The sequence below is a fragment of the Lycorma delicatula genome, chromosome 6 (assembly GCF_047948215.1).
Source record: "Lycorma delicatula isolate Av1 chromosome 6, ASM4794821v1, whole genome shotgun sequence".
In the NCBI taxonomy this organism is placed as follows: domain Eukaryota; kingdom Metazoa; phylum Arthropoda; class Insecta; order Hemiptera; family Fulgoridae; genus Lycorma; species Lycorma delicatula.
Genome location: NC_134460.1, coordinates 127,224,429 through 127,239,690, shown reverse-complemented (window position 1 = coordinate 127,239,690; position 15,262 = coordinate 127,224,429). Strand labels below are relative to the sequence as shown.

General features: G+C 30.0%; 1 protein-coding gene and 1 long non-coding RNA gene across 6 annotated transcripts in view; one reads left to right on the top strand and one right to left on the bottom strand.

The window, feature by feature from the left end:
* The window catches only part of LOC142326212 (uncharacterized), a 148,669-nt gene that overhangs the window by 35,445 nt on the left and 97,962 nt on the right, over positions 1-15,262 (top strand). For 2 of the 5 annotated variants that reach the window (XR_012756727.1, XR_012756728.1), the window contains exons 3-4: positions 1,282-1,529; positions 2,067-2,191. This is a non-coding gene — a long non-coding RNA (uncharacterized LOC142326212). Of the gene's footprint in view, positions 1-1,246; positions 1,530-2,066; positions 2,192-2,625; positions 4,333-15,262 lie in introns of those variants that run through there. The other 3 variants (XR_012756726.1, XR_012756725.1, XR_012756724.1) reach the window with 3 other exon arrangements.
* LOC142326211 (uncharacterized) overlaps positions 1-15,262 on the bottom strand; it is an 89,073-nt gene that overhangs the window by 22,195 nt on the left and 51,616 nt on the right. The window contains exon 2 of the mRNA XM_075368496.1: positions 10,764-10,910. Coding sequence (XP_075224611.1) covers positions 10,764-10,910 — 147 coding nt within the window. The remainder of the gene's footprint in view (positions 1-10,763; positions 10,911-15,262) is intronic.

Sequence of the window (15,262 nt, the reverse complement as noted above, 5' to 3'; positions counted from 1 at the left end):
TAGCCAAAAACCATTTCTAATAATCATTTACCCATAAATCGTATGAACAATTTCATTATAACTGTAGCATTATTTGCAGTAGTAAGATTGTATTGGTAAAAATACAAATTTACATGCAAATATTAATTTGGATGCAACTTATCCTATTTTATAACAATGAAAATAAATACTTGTTAATTTATAATTAGTGACTGAACTTTGTTGTGTAATTTGTAGTTTAAATTTTACTTTTTTTTGTTTTATTTATTATGTCGATAAAATTTATGATACTTATATACGGAAATATTTGTTTTGTATCAGCATTATTAAAACCAGTTTGTGATAATATTTTTACTATTAGATTTTATTTGCAACATTGTTAATGATAAAACAAGGCAAGGCCTTAGGGTGAAGGACACCTCATCTCATCGACGTCTTTGGCTCACAATCTTGTACTTTAATATTATTTTTGGTATTTTTTCTTCCCTTTCTCCTCTCCCCTCAATTAAATTAATCGTTAAGCTTATCAAATTATTGTTATTTTAATTATATTACTTATTATTATATTATTGTTGTTATTATAAGTAATTATTGTTTGATTAACTATTTGTAATTTTCTTACATTTTATTTTATGGGTTGTGTGTGTGTGTGTGTGTGTGTGTGTGTGTGTGTGTGTGTGTGTGTGTGTGTGTGTGTGTGTGTGTGTGTGTGTGTGTGCGCACGAGCACTCACACATACTCATGCTTATATTTAGGATTTTATTTTATTTTTTTGTAATTAATAATTCCTTTTTTTACAGAATATTAATTATCTCACTTTTTATGTTTTAACAGCATTATTACAGTAATTTTATATGTACACTGTATAATATATAAATAGTCATAATTATGAAAAACATTTGTTTGTATAATATATTTAATTCTTAATACTAAACATTTATTCTTAAACAACTATAAATTTAAAAATTACCATATTACCCAACTAATCAAAAAAATTTAGTTATTACTCAAACTTAAAAAGCCCACTTTTTTAACTTAAAGGCCCACTTAAAAATTCAGTACATTAAAAAAATTTCTAGAATCTAATGGTATAAAAATAATCAAGAATACAGCAGAGTATAAATCAGTTCAGGTCATAAATCAGAATATAAATCAGATTAGTTATGTATATTGTTTCAAAATTAACTTACCAGTAAACAAAAGATTTTCTCTTATCCTGACAGCTATAAATAAATAGAAAAATGTTACAGATATTTGTTATATTTAGTAGGAAAATATATTGATGTAATTTTTTCTATAAAGTACGAACACGGGTGAGTTGTTAAATATGTAACCAGATTGAGTGAAAGTTGGGAAAGAAGATCTCAAGCATTGCAGTATGAAAACTAAATGTTGATTTACGTAATCATTTGAATCTAAAAACTTTGGTATTGAAAAATAAGATCAAGTTATCATCTTTGGTACATAACATTACAGCTTGAAAAAAAACCATTCAAATAAAACGTTGAAGAAGTGGATGACTAAAAATACTTATCAAACTACTGCTTCAGGTAAAATCAAATTATATTATTATTTAGTTTGTAAATGCAGATTTTATAAGCATTCTAATTTTATAAGCATTAGTTCATAGATTCTCCAAAAAATGTTTCAAATGCTCTCTGTAATGTCTCTGGATGATGTTTTTTGATGCTAAAATAATAAATATGATGCAGAGAAGGAAAGTGATAACAGTGATAGCAGATGTTTTTTTCAGTTTGAGTAAATACATGACTAACCTGAATAATGGTAAGTGAAAATGTGAACTTAAGTGTTATGTTTATTTTTTATTTTAGACTTAAATGAATTATATTGGAACCAAATAAACATTACTATTCAGTTAATATTTAATAATTTCAAGTATTATTGTTAATAGTTCTCCTGATTTACTATTCTTAAAACTGTATTCATTCATTAACTCTATGAATGTGGTATATTAATTTTTATTAATTGTGTTTGATTGTTTTTCAGTGAATATCTTTTGCTGTCAATAATTATTATTTAAGATTAAAATTATACTCTCAAACGGTTAATCATAATGTTTTTTGTAGGTCCATTTGTGATAATGCAAATTACTGTATAACTATGTTTGTATATCAGTTTCTTTACCAGGAATCATTTGAAATCGAGTACATTATAAAATCAGCAAAAAGAATGTCATATGAAAACTAAACAGGTAAAAGTTATAATTATCTTATTTATTTCTGCAATAATTTATTATAGTACTATTAGTATTTAATTATTATTGAACTGTACACCGCCGTGTATGTCTTTATGAAATGAATACAACATTTTTCCTGTCATAAGATCCTTCATAGTATCATCCCTCTTTAACTGTACATTGTTACCGATAATTGTTAATCTCCTAGGACAGTGAGGAATCGAAAGAAATATCTGAACTCAAGAGAAATAATTTTTTTTCTTTAAACATTGCAGCTGCTGTTTGTTACGTGACATAACTTTAATGTTGTAAATAATTTTCAATTAATATTAAATAATCAGATGTTTCACCAAATCTATTATTTTTATTTTAATGTAATTCTAATTTTATTTCACTAACAATTTTTTTTTTATCAATGATTTATTATTTATTGTAATTTTTTTTTACAGTGACAGGTTAATAATTATTAAATCAAAATATTTAAATTAAAATAAAAAGAAAAGTTAAAAAAAAAGCAAAAGTCTGATTCGAACTGATGTTTCTTCCCTTTAAGATCCAAATATTTCATTAATTAAAATTTTTATTTCAATTTCGATTGCAATCAAAAAGGAAGGTACACAACTAGATGTTATAACATTGCTAAATCCAAATTACGGCCAATCGATTTTGAGTTATGCAAAATACAAACGCATATACATACGTATGTACCGTCATGCCGAAACTAGTCAAAATGGATTCAGGGCTGGTCAAAATGGATATATCCATTGAAATATGAAAACCAAAATGTTTTGCGATCATAATACTTCCTTTACTTCACACAAGGAAGTAAAAAGGTCTGTGTATTAGTTCTTTGCATTTAAATAACATCAAAAGTTTACTGTGAGATGATTGTTTATTTCACTAGTTTATCATAAATATATTGACGTTATTGCTTTATTTTAATTACAAACAAAATAACCAAAGGTATTTTTTTAATAATAGTTTTATATATGAGATTATTATACTCGTATATTATAAATATATTATAATAATAGTTACATATATATATATATATACAATCATCACTTGACTTGTAAAAAACTAACCTAAACAGAATTCAACACCTACTGCTTTTGAATGATTAGCCTAATCACTCGCTATTTTCCTATAATTCAAAGATGAAAATATTTAAATTAGTCATTTGATTTTTAAAAGAGTTTAATTATATAGAATACAAAACATTTGTACAACATAAAACATAAAGAAAAACTTAAAGAAATTCAGCAATTACACTGTTTCTTTGATGTAGGTACTAGGTTAAACGTGTACCAGGTTCACAATTAGACACCAGAACCACAGAGTTTGTAGTAGCTGGTGAAAGTACATCAAAGAAAACAAAAACAGTTCCATCTTCAGTAAAAGTTATGGCTACAGTTTTTCAGATTCTCATGGTACGGTACTTATAGACTACCTGCAAAAAGGCAGGACCATCATCTGGGAGTATTATATTTCACTCTTGACTGATTGAAGTATGGTATTAGGCTAAATGTCCACATCTGGTCAAAAAGAAAGTGCTTTTTCATCATGATAATGCGCCTGCACATTCGTCTCTGGTCTCTGGCAACAACCATGACCTATGCTTTGAAGTGCTTTCATATGCACTGTATTCAGCTCTCAACGATTATTTGGCTTCCTAAACCTGAAGAATAGACTCATTGGATAAAGATTCACTTCAAATGAAGAAGCCAAAGGAAAGATAACCTCTTATTTTGCAGAGTTGGACAAATCACATTATACTGAGGGTATTAAAAAGTTGGAAAGTCATTGGTCTAAATGTATCAAATTACAAGGTCACTACAGTGAAAAATAAAAAATCTTTGTTTTCTTTGTCAGGCCAAAACTTTTGAAAAGGTATTTATATCATCTACATTATAATCAAAGTTGCAATGAAGTTTTTTGTAATAGAATGTAATAGAGTGAAATGTGTTTGTTTTAATTTGCAGCAGAATTAATATTGATGTAGTTTCTATTAATGTAAAAATGATCTAATTGTAAATAAGAGATTTATTCTTTTAAATTATAAGATTTTATGTTATTTCATTTGCAATTATCACATCCAATACAAAAATGATAACATGTTACAATGAACAGATAAATATAGAAATAAAATTAAATTGCTTTAGAAGTATTATTTATTTTTGTATTTTTATATAATAATGATAACAGTAATAATAAACATAGTTAAATGATAAAATAGATTTTTTCATTCATTAATTAAAGTTATATTTACTTTTTTTGGGAGAAAAAAGATGGAATTTAAATTAAGTTTTTAATTTGTGTAGTAATTCTAGTATTACAATTTTTTTTCTTTAAATTAATATTTGAACTTTAACATTTCAATCAGATAAAAGTCTAGTCTGATGTCTTTCTTAGTAATGACATTGTTGAACATTTTCCACGTCATTCATCTTTTCTTTTCTTTATAAATCAAATACTTTCTGTAATCATACTCTATATTAAATAAAGAAAGGAAATAAAGTTAAAGGAAATTTATAAAAGATTTTTTATGATTATTTTGATGATGTTACTTCGTACAAGAGATTTTTAGTAATTTTAGACATAGTCTAATTTTAAAGATTACCTTTGGCATATAAAAAAAACCTTTCAGCATGTCGGGAGGAGGAGGTAGATTTTATCAGTGCCAAGTAGGGAATAAAAAAAATTTCCATGTTAAAGTTAAGAAAAACTTCAAATTTACTCAATATGACAATGGTTGCATGTGAAAAAAGTTTCAAGCATATGACAAGCCCCATCTTCCTTCTTACAATTCCAGTAACATTTTGGTCATCCCTTGCCATAAGGGTTGGTCATATCAAAACTTGTTTTAGACAAAAGTTTTAGGTAATGTTTAGAGGACTAAGAACCACTTTAAACTGATTCGATACTGTGCCTATTAAGGGACGTATGATTCTGTTTTGTGTTCAAAACCCATTTTTTCAACCCCCGTGGGTCGATGGTAGGTGATATCAAAAAACTTTACTTATATAAGTTTTAGGCCATTATCCAAATAATAGTAGGAACTTTAATCAAATTTGATATTTTACTTTGTTATAAAGTTATAGCGATATTTTGTTTTTCAAAAAAGACCCCATTTTCACCCCCATGGTCCAATTTTGACTGTTAACAAACTTGACTGAGATTTTGGGATGAGTTATTTTTAAGGAACAATTTGAAAGTGATTGGCACAAAATTATGGCAGTTATCATGTCCATAAGAAAGTGACCATATATACAAATATATATATATTATAAACTTTTGAGCTGATGGTGGTGTTGGGGTCTGGCAGATGTGAAACCCGAAGATATGTTGAAATTTTCTGGAAGTCGAATCATTGTACCCATTACAATAGATAGCTTTCTTATGAAATCTACCCAAAAAGAAAAATCTACTGTTTACTTTCATTACTATGTAAACTTAAATTTATCGTACGTTTAATAAATTTTCCACATAAATTGATAATTTTATTTTTATTTAATTAAAATTAAATTAATTATTTTACTTTTAACTTTGGACTTTAATATACCAAATTTGGCCTTTAAGATATTGAATGGTTTTCCTTTTCTTTGTGGAATTATAAAATTGCATTATTATTATTATTATTATTATAAAATTAAACAGAAATTTAGTTTAAGTAATCAGTAATGTGGTATTTTTTTAAGATTTTTTTTAATCTATTATAATGTATTGCATTATGTTGCATAATAAGTGATTTAGTAGTATCTTTATACCTTTGTTCTATTGCACACTATATTTTTTTTATGTTGCTGGTTATCTTCAGTATGAAATATATTTGTAATATATATTGTTTTATTGCACAGTTTTCGTTATAAAATTGATCATAATATATTTTTTTTTTATATATAAAAATCAATGCTATTTCTAATTGTTTTATCTTATAAACCATTTGATGGAAAAAACTGGATTTTATACAGAATTGAAACTTGTTCTTCTTTTATTCTTGTAAGAATCAATTTATTTAAAGATAACTTGAAGGAATTATAAGAAAAATATCTATAAAAAGTTACCTTGCTTTCTAGTTAGTGTAGTTTCTTGTGTTTGTTAAGAAATAATCATAAAAAACTATAACAAATTTTTTTTTGTTGAGGTTTTGGGGCATCAACTATTGTAGTCATTAGCCCCTTTCCACATCAAAAAAGGAAATATTTCTTTTACACCCAGATAAAAACATTAGCGATGTAGTCAGAAGACTAGTCTAGTCAAAAACAGATCTAAAAAAGAGTTTTCGAAGGATACTAAAACCCTAAAAATACTCAGATGACAAGAGTATAAAGGGACCTTCCACTTAAAAAAAAATTAAAAACTAACACATCAAAACACATTAAAAACACTACAACCCAAATTGTTTCTAACAAAATGTTTTCACAAAGTATCAAAACTAGATTAAGGCATTAAATCTTCTTCCTAAAATCTGTCACCTAGGTTTACCCTTAGCCCATCTTTTTTGCTTCTTTTTTCCATCTTCCTAAAAGCATCGATATGGAATTTGAAAGATTCTAATGCCTTGTAGATGGATCTTTCCAATCATCCTCAGTAAATTATAAAGAATGCCAGCATCAGATGATGTGGTCAGCAGTGCATCGGCGTCAAGACTCTATGCATTCCCTGCTAAAGCTAGTTGAGCAGCTGAAATGCCAGCTCTCTCATTTAAAGGCTTCCATGCCTTCAAGGGCTCCATTGTTGGACGTTCAAAGTCCACTTTTTCTAAAAGCTTAATTTTTGGTTTCACAGATGTCTTAATGGGCATTTTCTCAATTTGCTCTTTGGCATATAATGCTTTTGATATGGATTTCAATTTCATTTTCTTTTTTTCTCCCACTGGTTGAAATATTTTTCGTAGGAAGCATCTCTTTTCTTCCTCATAGGTTTAGGACTACTTTACTTGAGTGATCGACTCTTCAGTTTTTCATTGATGACACATTCGACTATCTTAACTAGTGCTGGTGCCAGTTCTGAAAGCACATCCACGGATTTAAAGGAAACTGGAGGAGCAGCCACAACTTGTGCGTATGATGTAATCTTTGGTGTTTTGCCAAGCATAATTTTAGCTGACTTTCTTTATTGTCTTGATCTCTTGTTCAGCTACTTTTTGTAAGTAAATAGGAAAATTCTTAGATCTTGCCTAGTGGTCCCCAGACAGTTGACAAAGATAGGGGAATCCTGCTCAGAACAGCACTTCCCCCGTCTGCACTCAGCTCGTCATTGGCAAAAACAGATCATAATCATGCCTCCGGTCTCTGCTGCAAGTAGCGAAAACCAAAAACACAATTACAGTCAGCTTGGACAGCTCAGGACAGCTAATCCTGTACTCCAAAGGAAACTTCTGAGCAAAATCATTGCCCTGTTGTTCAACATAACTGAAAGTACTGAAATACCATGTCATTGCCCGCCCTGGTCGCGTGCGTAGATGTTATTGCATGGACATGGAGTTGGAAATTATCCGGGGAATTATTATTTTTTTTTTAAGTTTTAGGGACATCGACTGCTGTAGCCATTAGCCCCTTTCCACATAAAAAAAAATTTTTCCCTCCCTGTTAAAAAAAATACCAGAGAAATAGTCAGTAGACTTGTCTTGTCATAATAGATCATCCAAAAATAGACTTGTCAATGGATATTAAATCCCCCAATGAAACACAATATGACAAGGGTATAAAGGATCCTTACCACTGAGGGAATCCAGATCCCTATTTTTCTCCATCCTAACTGTACCTTTTTCTCAAGAACCATTTGAAGATTTTCGGATACTTGTGGTTTGTTTTATTTTAAAGATCATACTTTTTTGTACATTCTAAATATACACTTTTAATTTTCAACCAAAAATAAAATTATTGGGAATTCTTTTAAAAATATCAAATTTTATGTTTTAAAATTAAAACAAAACATTTTTTTTCTCGACAACTACCAAATAAAAATTATACATTAAATATATAAAAATTGTAATTCAGTAGCTACAACTAAGTGAAAGGAATAAAACAAAAATAAAATTAGAGCTCTATCTCTGATGGAAGCTAAGAAAAAGGTACATGAAGTTAAAAACCAACGTTTTGAGAAAAACGCATTAAAGTTTAGGAACTGATTACTGTAACATGTTACTTTCTTTTAATACTGGCCAGCACTGTACGATGGAATTTCTGGGTCTTCTTGTTCTTCATATTGGTCTTCTAATCTTCTTTGACAAATTCTCCTGTTCCATTTTATTTTTTTCTTTAGATGGGTAACAGCTTTCTCGCTTTTCCGCACCAGCTCTTTATCTAATTTTTTCAGAGCTTCTATCATGTTTTTGCCAAGTTCTAATTTCATCTCATCCATAACTAAACTTTTTGGGAAATGCTCTTCATTAAATCTGCATACTTCTTCAAGAATCCCAAAATGAACAGTAGCTATGTCAGTCAACAAAGGTCCTTTCTGATACAATTGTCCATATCACTTCATTTAAACTCTCATTCAGATTTTGAGACCTACCAGATAAACATTTCTCCAGTAATGCTGTATCTGACAAATCTGCTTAATCTATTGCATTACAATTTCAAGCAAATGAAAGTGATCATTATGATCATAACTTTTTCCTTCCCTTCTGCTTTTATTGTACTTTCACAAGCTATCTGGACACAATCAGACACAGTGGTTTAAACGAACATTAAGAATTGTCAGACGTAGAACTAATATTTTCTTACTTTTAAATCTGATATTATATGGTTATACTCTACTCACCAAACCCCCATATCGCCCTCTATAGTAAGAGCCATTGATTCATGAGGTAAACTTACTTGTAAAGAACCAGTCAGTTGCTTTTTTTTTTATTAAATTTTGTTTTTAATTTTCTCTTATGTAATAAAATTTATAATAATTTATTTGTTGTACACCTTAATTATGTTTATAGAACAATATAATAACAGTAATTAACTTCTTTTTTATTTCTATTTATATTTTATGTATATATATATATATATATATATATATATATATATATATTTACATACAGTATGAGTGGGAAACTTTGAATATTGACTAAATGCAAACACTGTTTAACTATTTGTATTTTTTTTCTTGTCCTTCTACTTTTTTCTCATACGTTTATCTTCTTTTATTTTATTAGGTCAATGTGCCAAAAAATATACTAAATGTAGAGCCATATCGTCTATCAAAATATTAATTCTATCTACTGAACCAATTACCTTCAAAAATGATTTTTTTTTCTAAATAATAAAAAAATATATTCCATGATATAATAAAAGCAAATAGAGGCTAGGTGATAAGAAACAACTAAATCAGTATAAAACTAGGTCTTCAAGGTAATATTTTCCTTAATGTTTGCAGACATAATACAAGTTTATATTGCTTAGGGTGTACATAGGCTATATTTGTTTAAGAAAATGACGCAACTGTATTTTAACTCCTAAACTTGACACAAGTTGAAATCCTTTTATTCTTCTAACTTTATTTCCTCTTCTTATCGCCATGTTTAAGTTTATTTTATTATGAAAAAATAATCTGTATCGTTTTTAGACTAGGATTATTTTTCTTTGTTTTATACTGAAATATTAAGCCAAAACTGTGTATTCATGTATGGTCTAATTAAACTGTAAAAATAGATTAACACCTATTTAAGTAAAATTATTAATATGTTACATGGATTAACACTTTTCCAGTGTTTGCTGTAATGTGAAACAAACAATATTTTTACATCTCATCGGTATACCTTTGAAATTGTTAATTTTTTTCAAATTAAAGGACTGAGATCTGCAGTACCTGTGTGAATAATGGGGCTAAAATTTTTTGATACCATTTCAGCACTTTCTCTTCATCCCCTCCCCCCGGGAAAAATTTTAAGAAAGAACTAAATAAATTATGATTTTTCTTAAAGCGATCAGGATATTGTAATGTTCAATTTTTCTCCTTGCTTAACATGTTGGAATCCAAGCATTAAGAAAGTTTGTAATCTTTCTAACCCCAATAATGGTAATATGCTGATTCTAAAAAAATCAGGAGAGTACAAAGCATTATGGTTGTGAAATAAACAAATTTCTTACAATCACATTTAATTAAAATTTTGTATTTGTTATTATTTATTTTACCATAAAGGGTTGTCAAAGGGATCTACATTAATAGGATGTTGGTGGGAAGACAGTGACATAATTCCTATATAGCATACAACACTAGGAAAGATGTAAATTTTAAATAATAAAGAAACTTTACAACCCAGTTCACTGGTTTTTGAGATTATTCCAAACAAACAAACTCTCTGTTTTTATGTAGATGTATTACTTCAAACATAGTTGTAAAGTTTGTGATTAATACTCAGGTCGACCAGCCCTTAGATATTACCATTAATTAAACCCCACTGATTGAGGAACAGCTTTCACATGACTTTATAGTCCAGTTAACTGCAATTTTTACCTTTCAGTAGTTGAGATGCGAGTCCTACAGCATCGTAGATAAATCATAGAAGCTGGAAATTATATCCAAGGAGTGAAATTATTAATGAAGTTAGACTACTGAATTTTTTTTTAGTATGTAAAATCTTATGTACCTCCATAATTGTCCTAATGTCTTGCTAAGTTCAGCGTTATGAAGTTGTGGATGTTGTTCTGCCAGTTGCCTTCTAGCAGCTTGTGCCCATACCATGAATGCATTCATTGGTCTCTTCACATGTGCTTTTCGTTTCTCACCGGATGTCCTAAGCATATAAAATAATTTTTTTTATTAATTGTTGCTTTAAATGTCTACTACTAAAAATATGTTAAAAATCAGTAACAGCTTTTCTCCATTGGAAAATCAACAGAGAAAAATAATTTAAAAAAATAAAATTATGTATTATGAATTAAATTCATGATGTAATTTATTCTACTTAAATCTAAAATCCTAGTCACAAAGGAAATTCATGTTAAGAAAAAAAGTTAAAAGTAAATTTGATTTTTTATATTCATCTCTTTGACTAACTGATGGATGAATATTATTTTGATAAAAATTAGTTGATAGATATTTACATACATTTCTTGTGTATAGGTGAACTGACCGTTAAATGTAACGGCAATAACTAATTGCCGGCCTCTGTGGCGCGAGTGGTAGCGCCTCGTACTTTTATCCGGAGGTCCTGGGTTCGAAATAAGAAGGCCTGTTTTAACTCAACGTTTTACAAATCATCTCTTTGTTTGTGACACAAATATATTTACAATTTTTACGAAAATTTACAGCTAGGTTCCTTACTGTTAACGTCACATTATACAATTTTTTTTCTTTATAAAAACTCATTTCAAAATGAAAAATTTATCTTTCCTAGAGGGTGTACAAAGAGCTGCAGTAAAAAAGAAGTTTCCATCAAAAAGGTACCGCTGTACAAACTGAATGCGTAGTTTTCTCTCCACTCCTGGAAACCTAAGAAATAGAACATTTTCGGTGTAACTCTCAGGGGCTGCGCGTTAAATTTTTCAAGTTTTATTTCGTCCGTAAGCCGAATATTAAATCCCGACATTTTTCTCTTATTGCACTTATCGTGCATTTCTATGTACATGATTGAATATCTAATCTTACGTTGGTTTTCGATACATATTTTTCATGATTTCCCCCATATATATTATTTTTCGTAAGGTTTTTGAATTAAAAAAAAAATCTTAATCGCCAATACTCTGTGTTCCTCGAAAAAGTCTTAAATTACTAATTCAGTAAGATTAGTTTTAGTCCTGACTAAACTTTCCGCAAACCGACAACACCTTTTGTAACTTATTTTAATTTTCATTTTATTAATTCGATTTCGTAGAGTTATATATTTTTTTATTTTAATTCGTTACAAAATGAGAGAGGTTTAAAAAAGTATTAGTACGAGAGGTGGATCAAAAGATAAGTTTCACCCTTGCCTTTTCTTGAACTGAAAGGAATATATTAATGTCCTGTGATGGCAGCACGTGAAGACACGTTTCCCCAGCAGCAATTCAGTACGTGTGTAGTGTCGTCAATATGGCGTGTCCTGTAGAGGTTTCGTCCAGCATAGAAGTGCGTTCAATAGTCCGATTTTTGTGGGAAAAAATTACAATTGTTTCGAAATTCATCGCCAAATTGTTGAGGTATAAAATGAGAATACAATGTTACGCCCCATAATCACAAAATGGTACCAAACGGAAGAAGAAAAGAGTGATGAACTGCGTGCTGCTGGGCGTCCTTCAACTGTAAACACGACGGGTAACGCGGAACGCATGAATGAAATGATCTTCAGTAACCGGCGCATTAAAATTAGAGAGATTGCAAGTGAACTTAACATTAGTTATGGTAGTATGTTTGCGATTATTCACGATCAGCTTGGTTACCGTAAGATATGTGCACATGGGTGCCACATCTGTTGACCGACAACCACAAACATCAACGTTTTACATCTGCTGTTTCTTTTCTTCAACGTTATTTCAGGACCGGTCCACAGTTTTGAAACAGATCATCACAGGGGATGAGATCCGGGTGCTTCATTTCACTCCTGAAACTAAACGGTGACACAAAAATTCGCCGCAGTCAGAAAAAGTGAAAACATCCCCACATGTACGAAAGGTTATTCTGGCAGTCTTTTTCGATTCTGAGGGAGTTTTTTTACAATGAATTTATACCTCGAGGAACAGCAATCAATTCCGAATCTTACTGTGAGACTTTAAAAGAATTGTATAAAGCCATTAGAGATCGAAGAGCCGGAAGATTGATGAGCGATGGGGTTGTTCTTCACGACAACGCTACTCCTCATCAGCTTATGTGACAAAGTAGTTACTACAAAAATTAAAGTGGGAAGTTTGGTCTCATCCGCCTTACAGCCCAGGTCTAGCACCATGCGACTACCACCTGTTTGGCCCTCTCAAGCGAGACCTGGGAGGGAAGCGTTTCACTAATGATGATGAAATGAAGGAAGCGGTCCTTAAATGGTTGAAGGAAATTGGACGAAATTTTTATGAGAGGAATTGAAAAACTTGTCACAAGGTATGTGTTTAGAAAAACTTTGTTATTATGTCAAAAAATATGTAATTTTTTGTTCAATAAAAAAAATTGTCTTATAAATATGTGTTTGTTTCATAGAGGGGTTGTAACTTACTTTCTAATCGTCCCTCATACAAAGGAATTAATCAGTAATAGATTTCCTATAAACACAAAAGTAAAAGATAAAAATAACTCGATAAATGCATTCAAAGTTCTCAAAAAAAAAGTTAAGTATATTTTTTTATTAATTTATATTTATCTACTGATAATGATTGACTGTCGAAATGCGTAATCTTTTTTTTTTTTATTAAAGCTAAAAGCATAATTTAACCGACTTTGTAATGTGTTCAATCTGAATAAATTAATTTGATTTTAATATATAAAAAAAAATTATGATTTAATTAATGAAGATTATTAGAAAGTAGAACGAAAAAGAAGCTGAAATTTTAAAATGTTTTTTAAAAATATTCCCGCGTTTTTTCTGTTCCTTTCAGTTTTAGGCTGTATAGTATGATTACTTATTTCATCCTAAGAAACATAAGTATATTAATCCATAATATTTGACAGATAAATAACATGATATTAAGGAATTCAAAATTTTGGAAAACTTCCTTCTGTTAGATTCCCAAATGAAAAATCCTAAGTAATTTTTTTCACATATTTGGTGGATATAGGGACAATATTTCTGCTGAAATTTTTGGAGTACATATGTTCCTTCAAATAGCCTCATCTAAAAAGTAAAATATTATATATTAGTGGCCTTTCTTTCTTTCTTTCTTTTTCCTGTTTAGCCTCCGGTAACTACCGTTTTAGATAATACTTCAGAGGATGAATGAGGATGATATGTATGAGTGTAAATGAAGTGTAGTCTTGTACATTCTCAGTTCGACCATTCCTGAGATGTGTGGTTAATTGAAACCCAACCACCAAAGAACACCGGTATCCACGATCTAGTATTCAAATCCATGTAAAAATATCTGGCTTTACTAGGACTTGAACGCTGTAACTCTCGACTTCCAAATCAGCTGATTTGGGAAGACGCGTTAACCACTAGACCAACCCGGTGGGTTTATATATATTAGTGGCCTATCCCAAAAATTCATTACCCCCTCCCCATTAATTATTTATCAACATTTTACGGAATTTGGATGGTTAGCCGAGCACCATCTTTTGAAAATAGTCAAGCTTATCTCCGAGTAGATGTCAGATAAGTAATGGTTTAATATATCTATCAATCAGACATCATGATGTAATCGAATAATAAAATCGGGGGATTTTCTTAAAAATCCCCCGATAAATCAGTTTTGTACATAAAATGCGAAAAGCCAGTCAGAGATGAAAATTTCTTTGCGAGACTCACTAAAAAGATTAATAGTATTAGTTTATTTATTAAAGTACTATATATTATAAACCAGGCTTATCTATATATATAAAATGAATGTTTCTCTGTCTGTATGCCTTCCTAAACCGTTCATCCGATTGCGATGAAACTTAGGTGAGTTGTTGGGCACACGCCCGCGAAGGTTTCTGAATTAGTTTTGACCCGCCAGGTGGCGCTGGAGTCGAGATGTTACGAAAAATGTTATTTACGGTCCGATTTGGCTCATATTCAGAATATATATTAGTAACGTGAAAATAAATATTGCAAAACATGGACGCGCTGGGGTCGAGATATTTCGAAAACTTGCCTCCGTGGCGCGAGTGGTAGCGTCTTGGCCTTTCATTCCAAGGTCTCGGGTTCGAATCCCGGTCAGGGTGGCATTTTCACACACGCTACAAATCATTCATCTCATCCTCTAAAGCAATACTTACCGCTGGTTCCGGAGGATAAAAAAAGAAAAAACAAGAATCAAACACGAAATATTTTCTTTCAGATCATTTTCTAAATATTGTGGCAATTTCTCATTGATATTCTCCCTCCTTACACAATTTTCTCAATAGATTTTCTTCTATCATTTTACCACGCTTATTTTTTTCACAATCCTTTGTCCCAGAATACGGGAATCCATTATAAATGTTATCATTAATTCAAGATTCTCATAGAAATACTTCTGTTCCATTCATAAAGTTGTGTTTTTTCCA